At 37.9% G+C, this 12,724-nt stretch overlaps 1 protein-coding gene across 1 annotated transcript; it reads right to left on the bottom strand.

The window, feature by feature from the left end:
• Positions 1 to 1,922: 1,922 nt before the first annotated feature.
• LOC145045273 (uncharacterized) lies at positions 1,923 to 8,023 on the bottom strand. Its single transcript, XM_078993610.1, has 7 exons — positions 7,761 to 8,023; positions 3,115 to 3,271; positions 2,756 to 3,026; positions 2,552 to 2,645; positions 2,343 to 2,470; positions 2,183 to 2,267; positions 1,923 to 2,046 (listed from the first exon to the last, which is right to left on the bottom strand). The coding sequence occupies exons 1-7, from the start codon at positions 8,021 to 8,023 to the stop codon at positions 1,923 to 1,925; spliced, it is 1,122 nt and encodes a 373-aa protein (XP_078849736.1).
• Positions 8,024 to 12,724: the final 4,701 nt, after the last annotated feature.

Below are 12,724 nucleotides of genomic sequence, written 5' to 3'. Positions count from 1 at the left end.
TCCTCTGCCTTCAGTAGTACGGGCCCATACTACCTTCCACATCTATCCGTACCTTCTCCGAGAAGTTCCTCGACTTTACCAGATCCCCTTTACTACTGCTACTTCCTGCTATTCTCATCCTAGGCTTGCCCTAGGGGAAACTCAAGTTCAACACGACTGGGCCTCAGCTGTTGTAGGTCTCCTCATAATGCCAGTTAGCCACCACCTAAACACCATCACATGTGATGAGGATTAGATAATCCTTCAAGTAAAAGATCCGTCCCTACAACGGTTGGACTCAAACAAGAGCTGCGCAATAGGCCCAGTTCCAGTACTTTGGGATTATTCAAACCTGATTACATGTGGTGTGACGTGTTCACCTAGTGGCTAACTCCCATTACTCAGAACCCCACCAAGCACGAAGCAAGCAGCATTCGGTTAAGGGGGAAACAGACTCAAGCCAAACTATTCTTATAACAAGAAACGGCACTAGCATAAGATGCTAAGCTCATACTATCAGGCATAACCTAAACAGACTATCCTACTGCTGTCTACTCCATTCTAGCATGCAATACTCATAAAGCTGTAACACATAAGCAGGCACATAAGGCATCACTCCTAGATCCTTCGCTCTTTCTTATGACTTTTTTTTTCCGAGTTTTTAGAGAATATTTTCTTTTGGAAAATCTTTCAATCCCTCGATTTGAGTTCAGACACTCCCGAAGGCGTGTCCGAATCCCTCAAACCAGGGCTCTGATACCAACTTGTAACGACCCAATTTTCATGTCCAAAAATTTCATTTTAAAATATTACTTTTAGAAAACACTAAAAAATAAAAACATTGTTTGATCACACCATAACACATCGCAAACCATGTTTTAATAATCAAACCATACAGCCATCAAATATCAGAGTACAATCCCAGTGAATCTCGTAAATGCGGAAACCGAAGAGTGTGTGTGTGACATGCTGCTACTGTACCGGCTCCTTTCCCCTAGCTGAGGAGGTACCTGAAACCAAAACTGAAACCGTAAGCATAAAGCTTAGTGAGCTCCCCCATAATACCCCATACCATACAGCATATAACAATTAACATGCAATTAGGAGATACGGGCCCCGCCCACACTCGTGAAGATACGGGCCCCGCCCACACCTCACTTTCTGAGAGATACGGGCCCCGCCCACACTCGTGAAGATACGGGCCCCGCCCACACTTCGCTACCTGGGAGATACGGGCCTAGCCCACACTCCATTCTCGGAGGGATACGGGCCTCGCCCACACCCAACCGTCAACACATATCATACAAGTATCACGCAGACAACAAGTGTAAACAGTTCTATCATACTGGTATATATCACAATCAACTCGACTAATAGATACGGGCTCGGCCCACACTATAATACTATCGTCTCATCTATACGGGCCGGCCTTGGTGCCTTAGACCCGTTACTACTGAAAGGAAACTCACCTCGAAATAGCTGTTGGTCTGTGTGGGAATTGATCACCTACTACTGCTGCTGCTGCTCCGGAAACTCCCCGGCTCAATGAAACCTGCTGAAAAACACAATGATGCTTGGATGGCTCTCCTTCCTCTTGATCTCTTTCCCCTCCTTGCCTCAAAACCTTCAAGAATCCACACAAGAGCCTCAAATTCACAAGAAACAAGCTTAGGACGAGATAGGTCGAGGGTTGGGAGCTCTGGGGGTGAATGGGGGCTGGCAAGAGGCAGATATGAGGTTTAAATAGGGTGCAAACCCCTGAAACTTAGGGTTTCATCCAACAGCGGTGACTCGCCGAGTCCAGGATATGGACTCGCCGAGTCGCCCACTTAAACGTGTCCCGGGTCTCGTCCCTACTCGGCGAGTTGAACCTTGTGACTCACCGAGTCCAAGGCTAAAATAGGGCAATACTCAAATAAAATTCACATACCGGAAACCAAGTGCTACACATCAGCAATAGTCTTCAACTGAAACTTAACCATGAAATCATCATGTTCAGAAACCTTATTAGACTTCATAAGTGTGATGGTATTCATGGATGAATCTGGGCGATCATCTCCATCCAAACTGTTAGATAAAATCAAATTAACAAATATTAGTCACATAAGATTTGGATGTAGAAATTAGAATGTAATAACATAAATTAAGTAATATTACTCACAAGAAAGTTAATTATAGAAATTACAATGATAACATAAATTACCTTTTCTTAAAATCATTGATTTCATCAATGTTAGTGTTAATGAACAACTTTGACACGGTAAAGTAGGTGTTAACTGTGGGGTGATCTATAAAAAAGATGTTATTCATTGTTAGTGTAATGATTATAGAATAATATTTAATAAGAAAATAATACAATATACCTCTCCAAATACTAAGTTTTGCAAATTGAATGATAACAATGATACGAAGATTGTGTGGGTTGTTATCAAGAAAGCCTTGTATTTTGTAAGCAAAAGCACCCCACAAATTGACACTCAATTGCAAACCACTAAAAAATAAAAGTTTTAAATTAAATGAAATGATTATTATATAATCTAATATACAAAAATAAAAATAAATTTTAACAAACTTTGCATCTTGGATTTGGAGGTTGAGCCTGTGTTTTTTCATATCAGCATTGTCTCGTACCATCTCACCAAATGCAATGATTAATCCAATAGCATCTATTAACAACAACAAATATGAATGAAATATTGTTATTAACGTAAAGATAAAATATTATATTCAAACAAAAAAATTGCCCATAGTTAATCTATATTAAAATGCAACTAACTGATAGTAGTGTTTTCATGATGGGCCAATGAGATAATAGACTGGTAATCAACAAACTCAAAACCAAATGTAGTTCCAGAAAAGTCATGACACTCAGTAACAACAGTGTCATGAAGAAAACTAAGTTTATGTTCCTGTTGAGTTAACCTGAAAGCACCCATCTTTTGTGATGCAAAGCTTGGACATTTTATGTAAAATGCCAAGCCATCTTTTAAAATGTTTTTGAATCGGTAGATGTATTTTTTTAATACATTTGCTTGTATCTTGGTACCCTAAAAGAAATATAATATATAAAATTTATAATTAAATCATATTATATTTTAATGTGTAAATAATATATAATGTTAACTTGATAGATACCTGTTCATTTATCAAAATTAACTCAATAGAGAAGAGTTTTGCATTGTTATAAAATGAAAAAAGGTTCCATAGGTTTATCACTCTGACTTTGATAGTTGAATCATCTTTGAGTACATCTAAACCTGCAATGAAAGTAACATCTGGATGTGCCATTGATCTGCAAATAATAAAGTATGTATAAAATGTTTAGTTAGAAGGTAAAATAACATATAACATATATAAATTGAATTAAACAACAACAATTTCCAATTTGAAGACAAAGACAGGAAGAACAGAACAAAAAATGTATGAAAAAACGGAACTATTTGTGCAATTTGATATTAAAAGAAACGAATTACAGTTTGAATAGAAAGACATGCAAAAAAGAAAACAAAGAATGTATGAAAAGATGGAAATGTGAAGTTACAAGTTAAAATAACAAATAACATATATAAAATGAAATGAAAAACAACAAATTCCAGTTTGAACACAAAGACAGAAAAAAAAATTCAATAAAAAATGAAACTATTTGTGCAGTTTGATTTGAAAATAATTGGCTGAAATAAAAAAAAAAAAGAATTAAAGATTACATATTGTATTTTATATAAATAAATTTGCTTTTATTTAAATTTAAAAAGAGGTATAGGAGTATGATCTGAAAATAGTTGTTAAGAAAAAAAAAAAATAACTTTTAAAATAGTTACTGCATTTCCTGCAAACATAGCAAGAATGAAAGTCAATTAATTGATGTAAATATAGAATTGAACATATTATGAGTTGTGAATGATCGAAACTACCGAAAAAAAGAGAACAAAGAATGATCGAAACTACTGAAATAGATGTAGAGTTTGATGTTAAAATAAAAAATAAATAAAAAAAGATTGTATTACTAACCTTTTGCAAATCGATAGAGCAGAGCAGATAAGAAACTGAAATTGGAGGGCAAACCAGTAGAAGGTTATGTGCAATTCGATAGGTATATATAAATATGCAGAGATTAATGAAACACATATTTTATTCCTGATTTTTATGGATTTGATTAGTGGGTAATTGATTTAAATTTGGAATTCGGTACCGATTTATGATTATGATCTACAAATAATTGGCAGAAAAAAAAAACGAAATTGTAGTCAACGATTTGCATTCATTTGATTCCTGATTTACAGGAGTTGATAATGTGAATTTAAAGGAGCTTATTTAAATCCACGATGCTGATTTATCGAGATTTTGACGATAAAAATAGGATTGATATGAGTTTTTATTTGCAGGTAATTGAAAATATGTGAGCTGATTTTTAGGGGCTGTTTCTCGATTTTTTGCTGATGTTTAGGGGCAGTTTCTCGAATTTTTGGTGTAAAGAATGGGCGGGAATTTGATGCATAAGAGTTCCCTGGTGAAGACACGTGTCAAATTGGAGGTGCAAAAGAGGAACACTTGGCATCCAAAGTACTCTTTTATTAAGAATAGATTTGGCAAATTATGAAACTAATATTATATTTTTGATCATAACAAGGCTTTTTTTTTTTTTGTAATAATTTCTTTGATCGGAAGATATGTATATTTGATTAGGTGTAGCCTGAAAAATCATATTTTAATTCTTATAAGGAAAAAATAATTTAGAAATTGACCAAATTACAATGTCTGAGTTTGATGTTTATGGCTATGTCAATGCACCTTAATTGTAATGTTTATTAAATTTCTTTACAGACATTGACGTATTTAAGGGTGTGCGAGGTGGGCGGCCGCACATTGCCTACGTCGTGGAAGGGCCCCAATTTTTACATAGGATTCATAATAGTAGACTGAAAATTGAATTGATTCAAGGGTATCGTCACCAGGAGAAAGTAAGTCAGTTCACTCTTTGATTCTTGTAGATCTAAGTCGTAAGTCCCTAAGTCGTTACTCATTCTCTTGAACCCGCTAATTAAGTCGTTGAGGGTGTATGTGTTTGATTGTTGATTAAGATCCAATAAGATCACTTAATTTCATATTATTGATTAATTGATTGTTTCAATTTCAAAAATTAATCGATTTTCTGATAAATCTGATGCTTACTTGTTGTGCTTCAAAATTAGAATCGACCTACTTATGTTGTTTCTTGTGAGTTTAATTGTTTCAATTTCAATCGATGACTTCAATAAAAACAAGATTTAAACAATAAAATAAATATGAAAGAATTCTGATTTTTTTTCTTCCAAAAACATGAAGGAATTTGATGATAAAGATATTAACTTGTGTTGTATCTGTCTTGAAGTTGCACTTAAATATGAACTTAATGGCGAACAATCAGATGTTGACGTCAATGAACTTAATCTGGAGTTATATCTGGTTGACGAGTTCTTACCAAGTGAAACCACTAACCCACCGATGTTTTCAAATATATGAAATAGTAATTGTTTTCCTAATGTATATAGAGTTTTGCTGACTATTCTATTAATTGTTGCGTCTGTAGAAACAAGCTTTTCAAAATTGAAGTTGTTAAATTCATACTTACGGTCAAAAATTTCACAAGAAAGACTTAATGACTTGGAAATGATAGATTTTGAGAACAATATATTTGGTACATATTGAGAACAATATTTTGGAGAGTATTTATTATGACAAGTCGGTGAACAACTTCGATTCTAAGAATGCTATGAGAGCATTGCGATTAATGTAACTATGTAAGATTATATTATATGTTATTGTTCCTTTTCTTCTAATAATAATCGACTTATCATAGTATTAACGAATTGTACTTATATATAAACAAATTATGTTTAAGGGCCCAATTTTATTTTCCGCATAGGGATCTCAAAATCAACGGGAACATTGCGGGTACATATAACAACTTAATTATTGTTGTTTTTGGTTTTACATGACCAATATGAAAAGTATCATATGAGCCTCCATGGGGTTTGTATACCGAACAAAGTCAATTTATAAAACTATCACACAACATATTTTAATTAATGAGTCGTATTGTGATAAAACAAATATCATGTTGATCATTTATTAAAAATTACTGTATTAAAACACAAAATTGCTCTAATATCAATATTAAATATTTTTATTTAACAAGTTTTGTTCAAAAACTTAAAATAAATCTAACTAACATTTTTTATTATAATTTCATCTAAAACAATTCCATTTATTAATGTGATGTGTATTTAATTTATATTATCCGTGTTTAACGCGGATCATAATCTAGTTACATGTGTTGTATTTAATTTATATTCTCCGCGTTTAACGCACATCATAATCTAGTTACATATCTGTAATTAAAACTTCAACGCTCAAAAACTTTAAAATGTTAAAAGAAGCATAATTACATATAGCTTGAACTTTATTTATTTAAAAAAAATTAAGATCGAAGCAAAACGTCAAAAATAGCCAAGCCAAAGGACCCACCTGGGATATATTCAGGAAATCGAAGCGCTTAAGTAAATGCAAGTTGGCCCAGTACCACGTTACTCGTCTCATTTATGTCATCACCATTTACGGTTTTTTTTTTTTTTTTTCAACCGGCAATAATACAAAAATACTAATTTACTCCAATACTAACACCTAATTCTACCTATGTTCACGATGGGATTTGAACCATTGATCTCAAAGAAGAAGAGCACCATCTGATACCGCTGGGCTAGAAGCCCTTTCACCATTTACATCTATTAAGATAATCTTGTAAATAATAATTGTATTCATGATTTATTCTTGTTTAATGTATTATTATTTTCTGGTAAACAAATTTTTTTTTAATTTTTTTGTAACCAGCAAATATATATTATAAAAAAACCCAACTAGCAAGGTGCTAGAGGGGGGAAAACGACAGAAGTTTACATGAAGGAGTAACAGAAGAAAAATAAACAAATTACAAAAAAACAGGAAAAAAGAACATCTCAACACACACCAAAAATGCAATCTCCGGGTTTTTAGTATTCTTGCCGGATTCCTCCCTCAACATAATGGATAGATGTTCCAATCAACCCATTTAATGGGGTAATTTGAACTTCTATGTTTAAGCCAAATGAACACCATGTCTTGTATATTGTCAATTGTCTTAGTGGGTGGTATCTTGATTTGTTTGAAAGATCTTTCACACCTTGCTTTCCATAACCACCAAATTGTGCCATAGCATATGCTCACGAGTATTTTCCTTTTCTTTGGGCAGTGTCCCCATGATCTAGTAAATTTTATGATATCCTCCACCGATTCGCAATGGGGGAACTTGATCTTACACCACCTCATAATACACTCCCAAACTGTATTTTTATATGGACATTTAAAGAATATGTGAGACACTATTTCTTCAGTATCAAAACATTGACCACAGTTAACATCTACCAGTTGTATACCTCTTTTTGACAAGCCAATTGTAGTGAGGATTCTCTCCATAGCTGCCCTTCAGACGAAACATATCACCTTGATAGGAATTTTAGGGATCCAATCTATAAGTACAGTGTTGCATAGATTTGGATTGGTGTCCATATTCTGTCTAATGATGCCAACATGAAAATCGCCGTCCGGGGAAGATGTACAGATCCACTTGTTGGGCCTATTGTTCGTTCGAAAATCACATATCCAGGATTTGATAGTTGTTAACTCCCTACTTTGTTCTACATTATTGAGTTTTGATTTCCAACCCCATTTTAATTCGTCACTTCCAATTCTATCCGCGACCATATAACTTTTTTTTCTTTTCCAATGCGTATAGTACAAGGAATGATGATTTGAAAATTCCTTTACCACTCCAATCTTCCAACCAAAAGAACGTGTTGTTCCCATCATTGACTTGTTTTTTCATCACAATCTCCAGTGGATTACCCCTTTCCTCCAATTCTTCCTTGATGTTGTCAATGTTTTTCCATACACCACATATCGACTTTTTTGCAATACAGTCAATCGATTTGTGTTTTAGATTATAGATTCCACGTATAATACGACTCCACATGGAATTGGGATCACTTCTATACCTCCACCACCATTTCGTGATTAAGGATATATTGAAAGTCCTTAGTGGTCCTACTCCGAGCCCACCCGCGTGTTTTGGTGCTATAATCTTTTCCCAGGATACCTAATTGATTCTTTTTTTATCACTTGTCTCTCCCCATAGGAATTGCCGCCTTAATTTTTTGAAAGTATGTACAACCCCAATTTGAGCTACAAAAATAGAGAAAAAAATAAGTGGGAGGATTACCCAGAACTACTTTGATCAAAGTAACTCTTCCACCGAATGACAAGGTTTTGGCTTTCCAATAGCTAAGCTTAGTTTGGAACCGCTCAATCACTAGCTGCCAATTCTTCTTGAGGTTCATGTTGGCTCCCACAGGTACACCAAGATAATTGAATGGGAGTGAAGAAGGTTCACATCCAAGAGGAAGGGCCCATGTAGCTATTTCCTATATCGAGGCTCCGACTCCAAATACTTTTGACTTATTAAAGTTCACCTTGAGACCGGATGCTATATGGAAGCATCTAAGAATCCAGGCCAAATTTTTTATGTTATTCTTTGTCCAATCTTTCATGAATAAAGCGTCATCTACGTAAAAAAAATGTGAAACAAGAACATTAGAGTGCGGTATCTCAATTCCTTGAAAAATCCCTTCTTCACATGCTGACATCATGGCCACGTTTAATACTTCCATGGAAATAAAGAATAGAAAGGGAGATAATGGGTCCCCTTGCCTAACTCCGTTCTCCATTATAAACTCTTTCATTAAGGAACCGTTGCCCAATACGGAGGCTTTGGAAGAGGATAGACACCCATATATCCAGCATCTCCACTTATCAACATATCCGATTTGCATCATCAAAGAGTCCAAGTATTCCCAATTAACTGTAACGCCCGTAGATCTGTGTAACATCCCGAGTTCAGGAGTGCAAGTTCAGGGTTCAAAGTGTAAATGTGGAAGGGCAACTCGGCGAGTCCATGGGTGGACTCGGCGAGTAGGGTCGCGACTCTGGTCGCGTGTTAAGTGGCCAACTCGGCGAGTAGGCACTGAGTGGAGAAAACCCTAATTTCGGAGGATGAGCCCTATATAAAGGACATTATACCCTCTCCCCAGCCTCTTTACCGTCTCTTTAAGTCCAGAAAACCCTAAGACGCGATTGTGAGGGATTTGAGTGCATTTGAACCTTGGAGAAGAGATTTTTAGAGGAGATCTTGGAGAGATAGGAGGCTTGGAGCAAGGGGCTTTGCTAAGATTCGGATTTCCTCTTCTGTTGGGGCTTCCTTTTGAGTTATTACTTCGTTTCTTGGGCTGTTATTCATCTAGGTTCACCATTTTGGAATATGTGGAAAGTTTAGCTTGTGGTATTTTGGGTTTGAAGGTTAGATTTGAGGTTGCTACCTAAGATCTGGAATGGAGAAGGTCTAGAGTGCATTAAAGTCCCTGTTCTTGAGTGTTTGGTGAAATCATCTTGTCCCAAACCCTAGCCCTAGAGTGTAAAATGCATAGATCTCTTTAGATTCACGTAAAGTTTGCCACTTTACGTGATGGATGGGCTGTATAAGGGTAGATCTATGTTTTGGATCATCTGCATGGCCTGGAAAGCTTCTGCATGGGTTAAGATCTAGATGCACTCGACGAGTCACAAAGGTGTACTTGGCGAGTTGCTTGAAGATGGATTGGAACTCGGCGAGTTGGAAGAACAACTCGGTGAGTAGGTTGAAGATGGCCTTGGACTCGGTGAGTCTGTTCTTGGACTCAGCTAGTCTGGTCGTGAGGTCCAAACTTCTTCTGGTGAAGCCAAGAAACTGTGAGTCAAGGGAGGACTCGGTGAGTGAGTGCGAGGGGACTCAGAGTTGTGAGACTCGGTGAGTCTCGGGGTGACTCGACGAGTTAAGTCGCGGATTGGGGAAGTTCTGAGCATGGGGACTCGACGAGTCATTAGGTTGACTCAGCGAGTAAAGTCAGTCAGAAGGTTGACTTTGACTTTGACTTTGACCAAGGGTTGACCAGTTGACTTCCAGGGGAATTTTGGTAATTGTTGGATTTTGTTTTGAGTTCAGTGTTGGTGTTGACCAGTGGTGGAGATCGTGTCAGTGGTCGGAGCATCTCGGTCTTATCTTTCCAGTCGGCAGTTGCGAGGTGAGTTATCCTTACTATATCAACAGGGTCTAAGGCACCAAGGTCGGCCCTTTATCGGATTGTAATCCGGGTATTGCTATTATGTTGTTGCTTTACTATGTTTGCATCCTGGTAGTTAGGATGGTATATGCTAGTGACCGGTTAGGTCGGTATCCTGCTTAGAGTATGTCATGTTATGTGATCTGCTAGATCGGTTTGATTTGGATATGAATTGTTATATGATTGTATGTTTATGTGCACATGGTTGTTTGACTGGGGATGGGTTGAGGTGGGTCATGCTTTGTGTTGTAGGCCAACATACCCAGGGCGGACCGGATATCCCGAAGGCCCAGCGAGCGGTCCGGATAGGCTGTAGGCCCCATGAGGGCGGACCAGACGTGTCGAGGCTCGGAGAGTGGACTAGGCCGACTGAAGGCCCGGTGCGGGCGGACCTGTCATACTGTAGACTCAGAGAGTGGACCATGTAGGTTGAAGGCCCAGTGCGGGCGGACCAACCATACTGTAGACTCGATGGATAAGGCTAGACTCGGAGGGTGGACCAGGTGGACTGAAGGCCGGTGTGGTGGACCAGTCACACAGTAGACCCGAAGTGCATGGCTGTTTTGTGTTCTGTTCGGTTATGATATGTTATGCGTGGTATATGTGGTTGGTATTTTGGGGGTATCTCACTAAGCTTTCGGGCTTACAGTTGTGGTTTAATGTTTTTTTTTTTCAGGTTCTTCAGGAGACCGTGGCAAAACAAAGGCGTGATCGTACCGTTCCTCATGATTATGTTTTATGATGTGGTTCTGGGAAGACTCTGATAATAATTGTATTGAAAACCTTTTTGTAATAACAGTATGTAAATGGGTTGTTTTTGAAATGTTAAAATTTGTTGAAATTTTATGGTCGTTTCAAGATGGTATCAGAGCCTTGGTTTGAGTGAATTGGAGGAACATTCATGTGAATCCAGTCTCAAATCAAGGAGAGTTTTCAAAAGAGAATTTAAAATGGTTTTCAAAACGAGTAAAAAGAGGACGCGGAGGTACGATCAGTCGGAGCCAGTAAGTAGCCCCAAAATATCATGCAAGTTATTTGATTATGTGATATGATAGAACAACATGCTAGTATTAGGCTAGGGATCTTCAGGAATTGCATGATAGTATTGTCTGATTTGTGATGCCTGCTAGCCTAAGGTTTCTTTCCGTATGAGATTTCCAGTGTTCCTCTAGAAGTGAGAGTTTGGCGCTTGTTATATATGTTTTTTTTTCACTAGGGTGTTGCGGTAGTACTTAATACAAATATGGGTAGGTGTGGAAGGTAGTATGGGCCCGTACTATTGAAAGCACAGGACCCATGCGCGTATCAGCGAAACCATGACCTCTAGGGTTGAGTTGGGAGTTGGTTCCCGGGTTAGTGGGAAGTGTCTGAGATTTTGTGGTGTTTTTTAGTATGGTGGTCACGAGGCACGCTGGGAGCGGATCTGGGTCAGGATCGGGAGCAGGAGAGGGAGGTCAGGGCGGGTCGGTACTGCTTGAGGTTACTGGTCAGATGAGCACAGGCGAATTGGATGCTAGGATATGCGAGATCTTGCACAATGAGGTTGTTGCGTTGTTCCGGGCCGAGCTGCCGGAACTGTTTGGGTCGATGAAGACCGCCATGGTTGAGTATTTTGATGAGCGCTATGCGGCTCTCACAGAGACGGCTACCGCGGCGGCTAAAGCGACTGTAGCAGCAGCAGTGCGAGGAGCCGATCGAGGTTTTCAGTATCGGGACTTCGATAATACGAAGCCCCCCACCTTTGATGGAGTTCAGGACCCGATTGTTGCTATGAGATGGTTGTCAGACGTGGAGGGGTGTTTCTTCACGTGTTCATGCCCTACTGATCAAAGGGTGAGGTGTGCTCTGAGCCTGTTGAGGCTTGGGGCGAAGGATTGGTGGAGATTGACCACGGGGCCATACTCGGATGCACAGAGAGCTGCGGTTTCATGGGATCAGTTCCGGGAGATGTTCAACACTCGTTATGTTCCGCGGGTTGAGAGGGAGAGATTAGCTCATGTAACGCCTGTGTTTCTGGGCTTGCCATTTTTAGCAATGTGATAGTCTAGGTTAACCTTTGTAACCCGTTTTGAAATAATAAGATTGTATTATTTGAGTATTATGTGCTTTGTGCTTAATTGCTTAATTATGTGGTTTGATTAATTAAGAATAAAAATAAGCGTCAAAATTTAAGTGTAAAATAAACTTGATATCTTTAGATAATGTTGTAGTAGTTGAAACAAGGTTTCCGAAGATATAAAGAATGCCGAAATCCGAGTTATAACGAGGAAGTTATGACCTGTCAAAGTTTCGCGACAGAACCGGCAACGCTGGATAACGTAAAAAGTGAGATTTACGTTAAAGCGATATTTAGCCTTAGTGATCTAAACGAGAATCGAAGATCTCGTTGTTAGTATCAAAGCGATAAAAAGTTCGGCGAGAATGGACGTCAAACGAAGAAGTTATGAATTTATAACGAAAATTTCTATCCCGGCCTATTAAAAATAAATAATAAAAATAAATTCAAAATTAGCCGACGGAGT

Source organism: Lactuca saligna, chromosome 5 (genome assembly GCF_052625555.1).
Source record: "Lactuca saligna cultivar CGN05327 chromosome 5, ASM5262555v1, whole genome shotgun sequence".
Lineage (NCBI taxonomy): Eukaryota > Viridiplantae > Streptophyta > Magnoliopsida > Asterales > Asteraceae > Lactuca > Lactuca saligna.
Note: the sequence above shows the minus strand (reverse complement) of the source record. Positions and strands in the feature narration are given on the sequence as shown.

Excerpts from the sequence above, each read along its gene's own strand:
- LOC145045273 (XM_078993610.1), bottom strand. The coding sequence starts at position 8,023 with ATGTGGAGTCGTATTATACGTGGAATCTATAATCTAAAACACAAATCG. Across the intron at positions 2,268-2,342 it reads AAAACTTAGTATTTGGAGAG|ATCACCCCACAGTTAACACC; the intron begins GTATATTGTATT and ends TCTTTTTTATAG. Across the intron at positions 2,047-2,182 it reads ATCAATGATTTTAAGAAAAG|TTTGGATGGAGATGATCGCC; the intron begins GTAATTTATGTT and ends TTTATCTAACAG.